This window comes from Eucyclogobius newberryi, unplaced genomic scaffold (assembly GCF_026437365.1).
Source record: "Eucyclogobius newberryi isolate DKJ021-1_F unplaced genomic scaffold, fEucNew1.0.hap1 SCAF_3, whole genome shotgun sequence".
NCBI classification, from domain to species: Eukaryota; Metazoa; Chordata; class Actinopteri; order Gobiiformes; family Gobiidae; genus Eucyclogobius; species Eucyclogobius newberryi.
In genome coordinates, this window is record NW_027315945.1 from 17,558,646 (window position 1) to 17,568,382 (window position 9,737).

At 42.4% G+C, this 9,737-nt stretch overlaps 1 protein-coding gene across 1 annotated transcript; it reads right to left on the bottom strand.

Moving 5' to 3' along the window:
• Window positions 1-346: 346 nt before the first annotated feature.
• Window positions 347-6,089, bottom strand: LOC140374099 (cell adhesion molecule CEACAM1-like). The gene is made up of 5 exons (XM_072460883.1): window positions 6,053-6,089; window positions 1,525-1,794; window positions 1,172-1,447; window positions 963-1,077; window positions 347-410 (listed from the first exon to the last, which is right to left on the bottom strand). Exons 1-5 carry the CDS (start codon window positions 6,087-6,089, stop codon window positions 347-349), a joined length of 762 nt encoding a protein of 253 aa, XP_072316984.1.
• Window positions 6,090-9,737: the final 3,648 nt, after the last annotated feature.

The window sequence follows — 9,737 nt, forward strand, 5'->3', positions numbered from 1 at the left end:
AGAACAAGCTGGAGTGAGAGCGGCAGAAACAAAATCATAAATCCACAAGCACCAATTCCAAGACGTAATCAAATTCCATCAGAATCAGAATCAGAAAAGGGTTCATTGCCATTTGTCGATAAACAACATTTACAGACATAGGAACTTGTCCTGGTGATTCGGTGCAACACAAACAACAAAACATCAATGAAAACTGAACGGCATGATACGTACATAAAATATCTCTGAACAAAGTAAAATTAAATGACTATAATTGGCATCATGTTGTGGCTAATTATGAATATATATTGATATACAAGGCGAGCGTTTATAGTGCATGAGAAACTGAAAGCCACTGCTCGTCAGATCATCCGTTATTAACCATCTTCAAACTAAAGTCCAGTTTCTGCTGTTGGAGGAACATCATTGTGCTGAAAAAAGACAAATCTTGAGTCATTTACGGCGCATCTCAGAGTACTCAGTTCCTGTCGAACTACTCATAAATACTAATTGTATTTACTGTACAGGATCTACTCACTCTCAAAAATACTATTTCCATTCAGTGCAATTAATATTATTGTCTGTATATATATCATAATAATACACTGTACTCTTTAGTACTAGAAATACATTTTAAAAAATAAATCATTCTATGACTTGTATTTATATTAATAATCTTCATGGCAATATTATGGATATTTTACCTGATCTTGTTAATACGCAAAGATGTCCATTTCGATAAGATCTTTAAAGTAATAAAGAATACATATTAGGTGAGGTAGTGATCTGTTACTGTGGTTAAACCTCTGTATTTGCTTTTACCTATTTGAATATTTCTCTGGTTCTCCAGATTTCTATTTTAGGGAGAGAATAAGCATGAAGTCACTCAGTTATATGCATAGTGTAATAACTGGATACGTTTGACTGAACGATCTGAATGGATTCAACACAACACAGAATTACACATGAAGATTTTCACTCACTTTTTCCTGAGAAAGTAGATCCCTCCGCCAAACATGACCAGAGCGAGCACAATACATCCACATACTATTCCAACGATGCATCCAGTGTCACAGGCGCTGTCAGAGGTGGTGGTGTCTGAAGAGAACAAAATAACTGAGTTTAAAGGTCATGACAAAAAGGCAATTTACGAAGATACGTTCAACAAACAAATCTTATGGATAAAAGACACTGCTTTTACCCAACACAGAGATGAGTCCAGGCTCAGAAGTTGTGTATCTGAGAGTTTTGCTGTTGAAAGCCTGACAGCTGTAGTTTCCACTCTGGTTCATCTGGATCTTCACCAGTTCTAACTGTGCTCCAGTAAAAGACAACAGCTCTCCATTAAAAAGCCATTGAAAGTGAGCTGCAGGTCTGGAGTCAGCTGAGCAGGACAGAAGGACGTCTGAGCCTTCCTCACAGTCATCGATTTGTGGAGACGTCTCCAAAATGACATCGTCAGGTCCGTCTGAAGGAAGAAAACATTGAATCAAGTTAAATGTGGAGAGTCGTGAATGTGATTAACAGTAGACATCATTCACTCACAGCTGATGGAGAGTTCTGCAGTTTCACTGCTGCTGTTACTGACAGGATTAGACACTTGACATCTGAATGGTCCCTGGTCAGAGCACCTCACAGTGGATATAGTGAGAGTTGCACCTCCATCAGTGAGACTCACTCTGTCACTGGCTGTGACTTCATCACTGCCGTTTAACCAAAGGAAAGACAGAGAGGAGCCAAAGGCAGAGCACGAGAGAGTCACAGAACTGATGAACTCCACCAAGTCTGAGCTGCTGACTGTGACTGTCACTCGCTCTGTGGGAGGAGAGACAAAGTAATTTAATAAACATACAAAAAGAGAATGAATGCCATGGCATCATATAAGCCTGTGACAACCCACTTTCACCTTGAGCAGTGACTCCCAACCTACAGGGCTCAGCCTCTAAATTAGGGCCCCAGTGAGGTGGATTTGGGATTGAAGATTTTATATAGATTACTGTTCTATAATGTTCTTATTTTTCACAAAACAATCATTAACCTAAAGATGGTGTAAGAATAATATACAGATAAACATATACAGAATATACAGAATACAAATATACAGACTAAAATACAGATTACATTTAATTAAAAATCATTTTAATGTTTATGTTTCATATAAGGTTCTTATATGAGTGTGTAGTTTTACATGAATACATTTAGATAATAATATAAAAAGTACCATAAACGATCAGTCTAGTGTTCCCAGTTAATGTTCCTCTTGGTTCTTCCTGTTTAATTTCAACTCTGTACTCTCCAGCGTCAGCAAGAGTCACGTTCCTGAGCTCCAGAGATCCAGTAGTGTGTCAGGGTGACTCTCCCTTTATACTCTGGATAAATGATGACACCACCACGACTTGACAAGACTATATTATCATGAGTGTTAACATCCCAGTCTATTTGTCTAAAAGGTGTTTGTGTTGGAGGCAGTGATGGGGTGAACATGACTGTGTCTCCGACAGCTGCTTCCACAGAATCAGGCAACACACCAGCTCCTGACACTACACCTGGAATCATAATTAAACACAAAAACATGTTACATCAGATTCATAAACTAACTGTTAACATTTTATTCCCTTTAACATATTAAGACAAACTGCTTGTTGTCATACAATTCTTTGTTTTGTCTTTTAATATACCCGGGGCTGGCCCAAGCCTTCAGGGGCCCTAAGCAACATTTTCTTTGGGGGCCCCTCACCACGTCATGAGAATCAGGTTTATTGCCATTGTCAGTGAACAATTCACATTTAGGAACTTTCTTCAACGCAAACAAACGCCTCCGTTTGCCATCTTATTCTCAGCACATCACAAGCTCAAATATTGATGACCCAAATCCCACAATGCAACTTGGTATTCCGCTGACATCATCTCTACTCCCTGTACAAATAACACACCTCTCAGAGATGTTGTTACATTTTAAAATTACAAAATGTTCAGACCTTTTGTGATAAAATGTGAATATATGATTATATTTCTGTGATGTATTTTATCTGCATAATAGTGATATTTTATCTGCATCATTAGTCTAAGAGAAGAACGGGTATGTGACAAACTGCATTTGTGAAGGGGTCGTAAAGATGGGCCAAAGGATGTTTACCCTAGGGGGTGTGACAGCCCAGAGGAGTTTGGGTAATGTTTACCCAAGGCTTGATCTCTAGGAAAAATACCAGCTGTAAAACAAGTGCCTTGATGTGAGGCTGACCAATGTGAAATGTGACCCGCCTATTCCAGAATATCTAATGAAACCAACCAGCATGGGAAAAAACGGGGTGAGACGCAGGAGGGTCAGCCAGGCTCCTTACAACGGCCTGGCTGACACAGCCCGGCGTTTTCTCCCAAGCTTGCCATACAAATGTCTGATATTTCTGTGTCGTTTCATATTCTAAGTTGAATTGTGTTCTCGATGTGTTACGGAATAGCATCGGTGTATTGTCTGATTCCATGACACCTTTTTCGTGTTTTCTGGTGTTTTCGAATGTGGTCCAGCCGGCTAAAGTAAGAGTAAAATGTTGAGGTTATAATGCTATAAAATTATGATCTAATGAAACTGTGCCAAAGTGACTAAAGCCAGTTATTATTACATTAATGTACTTAATTACTCAATACAATATTGGCTATGAAAAATAATGATGGTCAAATTGTGTTCTTAACAAAATAAATGTAAAACATAATTTTATTAAATAGCATAACGAACTATGAGCCACAAATAACTAATGCTGTTATTAGACAATTAAAGCCATCACCACTTAACATGGAGGAATGGACTGCAATAGCATTCTCTCATCACAACATAACACAAAGGTCAAGTACAAACTGACCAAACATCAGCAGAACTACAAATATGACAGTGATACAAGTTAAAATGTACATTCTTTGTTTAACTGAAAATGTAAAAGTCATAGTTATCCTCACTAATTTATCTTTTACTGCTCCTCACTGATCCTTCTTGCCAAAGTGACAAAACAAGTTACATTAAATTAAACAAATGGCATAAGCATTGATTGATTAACAATTAACACTGATAAAACTACACATTGCAAAAATGTTAATTCCCACAGAGAATGAACAGAACGAGAAGTGAAGATCCACATCCAGCAATCAGAGAGAGGGAGAGAGAGAGGGAGGAGAGAGAGAAAGATGGAGAGAGAGAGAGAGAGAGAGAGAGGGGAGAGGGAGGAGGAGAGTGGGAGGGAGAGGGAGAGAGAGGGGGGAGGGAGAGAGAAAGAGGGAGGGAGGGGAGAGAGAGGAAGGGGGAGAGAGAGAGAGGGGAGGGAGAGAGGGAGAGAGGGGAGAGGGAGGGGGGAGAGAGGGAGGGAGGGGAGAGGGAGGGGGGAGAGGGAGGGGGGAGAGGGAGAGAGAGAGAGAGAGGGAGAGAGAGGGGAGAGGGAGGAGGAGAGTGGGAGGGAGAGGGAGAGAGAGGGGGGAGGGAGAGAGAAAGAGGGAGGGAGGGGAGAGAGAGGAAGGGGGAGAGAGAGAGGGGAGAGGGAGGGGGGGAGAGAGGGAGGGAGGGGAGAGGGAGGGGGGAGAGAGGGAGGGAGGGGAGAGGGAGGGGGGAGAGGGAGGGAGGGGAGAGGGAGGGGGGAGAGGGAGGGAGAGGGAGAGAGCTGCTGCTGCTGCTGCTGCTGCTGCTGCTGCTGCTGCTGCAGCTGCTGCTGCTGCTGCTGCTGCTGCTGCTGCTGCAGCTGCTGCTGCTGCTGCTGCTGCTGGAGCCATAGTGCTCTGCGTGCAGGCTGCTGTTTTATGTTTGGCGTTTTATTTTGGTTCACACAGTTTTTATAATATTGGGGTTTTACTGCCGGTCTTTAACTCATTGCTTGTGTCTCTTCTGCTGCAGCGCGGTGTCTGGCCTGAGCGTGGTCTCTCGTCCGGTGTTCGGACTGTCACTTCGGCCCCATCACCCTCGTATGTCGTGCTATTTTGTGCACGTCCTCACTTTTGGCATGTTTTAGTTGTCCTTAAAGTTTAATTGGTGTGTGTGAATTGCACGGAGCCAGGTGAGATCTCGCATCTTCTTCTATTGCCCCCCGCATCTTCTATTGCCCCCCGCATCTTCTATTGCCCCCCCCCCCGCATCTTCTATTGCCCCCCGCATCTTTTATTGCCCCCCGCATCTTCTATTGCCCCCCTGCATCTTCTATTGCCCCCCCCGCATCTTCTATTGCCCCCCCGCATCTTCTATTGCCCCCTCCCGCATCTTCTATTGGCCTCCGCATCTTCTATTGGCCTCCGCATCTTCTATTGCCCCCCCCGCATCTTCTATTGCCCCCCCCCGCATCTTCTATTGCCCCCTGCATCTTCTATTGCCCCCTGCATCTTCTATTGCCCTCCGCATCTTCTATTGCCCTCCGCATCTTCTATTGCCCCCCGCATCTTCTATTGCCCCCCCCCCCGCATCTTCTATTGCCCCCCCGCATCTTCTATTGCCCCCCCCGCATCTTCTATTGCCCCCCGCATCTTCTATTGCCCCCCCCCCCGCATCTTCTATTGCCCCCCCGCATCTTCTATTGCCCCCCCCGCATCTTCTATTGCCCCCTGCATCTTCTATTGGCCTCCGCATCTTCTATTGCCCCCCGCATCTTCTATTGCCCCCCCCGCATCGCGTGCGCGCGCACCAGCCACTGTTGCTTTTAGCAGAGTGATGGTGTTTTAAATATTATTTTAGCCTTGTAGATTTATTAAACTGTTTTAAAACCCCATTAAATTGTTAAACTTCACACTGTCTCTGCCTCTCCTTTGACCACCGGCAACACTATTGGTTTTAAATAGTATTTTAAAAGGTACTTTTCCCGCTCGGTTACACTTGTTTTCCTTCCATAGCATTTTTCACCTTTAGTTTTTAATATTAGATTAGATCCACGGCGCTGTCGTGCTCCTGGTTCCATCAGGTTGCCAGATTGGAGGCTCTCAACTGCTGCTCAAATTGGTTTGCTTATAGGCTGGGCCAGCCCTGACGATACCGTTAGTTTTTCCCCAACACTTTAACCTTTAACACACTTTGACAACATTTAACCAAATAAAAGGTACTTTTTCCTACCTGCAAAGGCAACAGCAAAAACGGTGACCAGACCCATTTTTGTTGTTTGAGTTGAATCAAAAACCTCAGGAAAGAGCAGAATTCAGCCTGAACTCAACTCTGAGATGAGACTAGCTTTGCCCCTGCTTTTATCAGTCAGTGAAGAGTTCAGCCCCAAATGAATCACCTGATTAGTGACGTAGTTTGTCCGTACACCAGCAATATGAAATACAAAGTGTCATGTTTGTTCTTTCACCTTTTGACAAAAAAAAAAAAAACACTTCTCCATCAAAGGATCAAGATCAAACAAACTTATCACCAAAATGACGGACAGAGCACAGATTACTCCAGCAGGACGGGAATCTTTCATTCCATTATTAATGTTTAATGCACAGCTTGTGGCGCTCGGGCCTAATGAAGAATTTTCAATTGCTAAAGAGATTAAATGAATGATTGTAATTGTGTAAGGCAAGGCCAGTTTATTTGTAGAGCACATTTCATACACAAGGCAATTCAAAGTACTTCACACAAAAGGGGAAAAAAATGCATTCAAATCACCAAGAAGTAATATGTCTTTATTGATAATTGATCATCATGAAAACTCTATTCTGCAGCAGACTTTATTTAGGACAGATAAACTGCATTTGCATTTGTAATTTGTGTTAGAAGTTATGAGGGTGGGATTTAATCATTTTATATACTTGGTCTCGCTCCAACCCATTTATGTATTTCACATGTTTCTTTTCTGTGCAGTGTACAAAATAGTAATTCAAAACACTGATAATACTTGAAATACTTTAACTTGCTGTGCAAATATCTGTTATTGGGCAGCAAGCCAAATATTGGTTACCATACATAGGTTAATATTTATGATTTTTTAAAATCTAAATCTTACATACTGTCCCTTTTTAAATAATAATTAATTTAGCGTGCCAGCCACAAATAATTTATTTAAAGGGTTATTTTAACTGGGAAGAGGCCCCGGGGAAGACCCAGGACACGCCTGGGAACGTCTCGGGATCCCCCTGTTGGAAGAAGTGTCTGGGGAGAGGGAAGTCTGGGAGTCCCTGCTTAGACTGATGCCTCCGCGACCTTGCCCCGGATAAAGCGGAAGAAAATGGATGGTTGGGTTATTTTAACATATGATCATGAAAACACCCAGCTCTTGCGTCCATAATACAAATGCATTTCTGACAAAGAAAGTAGATCTCAAACCGAACCCATGCAATTAAACAAAAACAATATGGTTTATTTTAAAAGTACTACTTTTCTTCACTGGTTCGTTTGGAACAATCAATTGACCGAATCAAAGATTTTCAGCTTTGGATCTTGCCCAAGTACTAATTGTTGTTGATTTACAGTATAGTATACTACTAATACTGCATTGATGTGCTCCGAGAATTTAGTTTCAATTGTGTCGTATAACGTCCACGACAAACGACAAAACATCCTGGGATTCTTGCATTAGCAGTTCAAATGTCATGCTCCTCATTATTCCATGTGGACATGTTTAAAATATGTCCAACCCCCCCTTGTGCAGCTCTATGTCTACTATATCTCTAATAATATATTTAATAGTGCATTTATTGTTCTTGTTGTAGTTTAAAACCACAATCAGAATAGTTTAACTGAGTTAATGTTTATATGTTTTCACAACTTTCTCCAAAAGTATTTTTCTTCGTAGTCGACTTATAACTTAACTTTATTTTAATAGTTCTGAATATATGTACCATCCATCCATCCATCCATCTTCTACCGCTTTATCCGGGGCCGGGTCGCGGGGGCAGCAGTCAGAGCAGGGGCTCCCAGACTTCCTTCTCCCCAGACACTTCCTCTAACTCCTCCGGGGGGATCCCGAGGCGTTCCCAGGCCAGCTGAGAGACATAGTCTCTCCAGCGTGTCCTGGGTCTTCACCAGGGCCTCTTCCCGGTGGGACATGCCTGAAACATCTCCCCAGGGAGGCGCCCAGGAGGCATCCGGAACAGATGCCCGAGCCACCTCAGCTGGCTCCTCTCGACGTGGAGGAGCAGCGGCTCTACTCCGAGCTCCCCCTGTGTGGCCGAGCTCCTCACCTTATCTCTAAGGGAGCGCCCAGCCACCCGGCAGAGGAAACTCATTTCGTCCGCTTGTATCCTCAATCTTGTTCTTTCGGTCACTACCCAAAGCTCATGACCATAGGTGAGGGTAGGAACGTAGACCGACCGGTAAATCGAGAGCGTTGCCTTTCGGCTCAGCTCCCTCTTCATCACAACAGTCCGATGCAGCGGCTGCATCACTGCAGCCGCTGCACCGATCCGCCTGTCGATCTCACGCTCCATCCTTCCCTCACTCGTGAACAAGACCCCGAGATACTTGAACTCCTCCACTTGGGGTAAGGACACCCCACCCACCTGCACATGTACATACAGTGAAATACACCAATGTCTCTGCAGTGGGATGAAATAAATCTTGATCTAATTATGTAAAGCAAAAACTCTATACATTAAAAACTTGGAATGGAACAAACATGGAAAAAAATAACTTTCTGCCGATACACTGTTGTATAAGAGTTTTGGTTACTTGGATTATTGCTTATCCCTTGTATGGTGTTCATTGTTTTGTTACTCAGCTGGTGTTCCGGGTCTGTTGGACCCGCTGTAATTTGGGGGTTTTAACCCAATAAAACAATTTTATGGTCAAATACTCAACAGATGTTTACTATGTCCCAATTATAAACATCAAATATGTTTAATATTAGCCCTCTAACTTTGTCATCACACATTTATAAATTAAAGTGCTACTTGCTCTTTTAAAAACTTTTATTTATTTGAATTCCTATGAATTTCATTAGTAATCAGGTAATTTTAGTAGCAAAACACAGCTTACACAACGCAATCTGAACACATGTAGTGACCATGTCAGCCTAGAGCCCCATTGAACACATTGCCAATAGAGCTCATTCACCGACGTCACAAAACCACGTGATCACATACGTTGCCGCCCCTTGTCCGTCCCGTGTTGCTTTCCTATGCACTGATCAGAGTGTGGAAAGTGATCTCAAATGTAAATTATGGAGGCCCCAGTGCTTTCAGATTCCACAAACTCCTTGGATGAGCTACACAGAGGTTGATATTTAGAAAAGCTGCGATCAATCAACTCAGATCCATATTTGATGCCTAAATCACAGAGTCTTTCGGATATCTTGTACCCCGGACATTATCCAAACCCTCTGGTCCGATGGTTCACAAGTCCCAATTTGTTCTGATATATGTTCTTCGCAGAAAATGATCCAAGGCCAAGGAGTCTGAGTTTGAACAAATATTGCATTGTATTATTTTTCTTTTGTTATAATTTGACACAAGATTTGAAGATTATGTGACACATTTTAAGTAGTATTTGTTACAGTTAAAAGCATCAAATCAGTATTAGTATTCACTGTTCAGTCCTTTCATCAGTCAGTTCTAATCTCTCACAATCACAAGGCAACTTTAGCTTTGAACTATAACTACTCAGTCAGTGTGTGAAGAAGACTCGGGACACGAGTGTGTTACGTCTAGAAGCACGTTTAATACCAATAACTGGAAGTTCCAACAACCTAGATGCAATGCATTCTGGGAACAGTAGTCTATCGTTACAGTCAGGACTATCAGAAAATGCAAAAAACAGTTACTAATTAATTAGTAATAAGCTGTTAATTAGCAACATACCGATGGGATACAAAAATTAC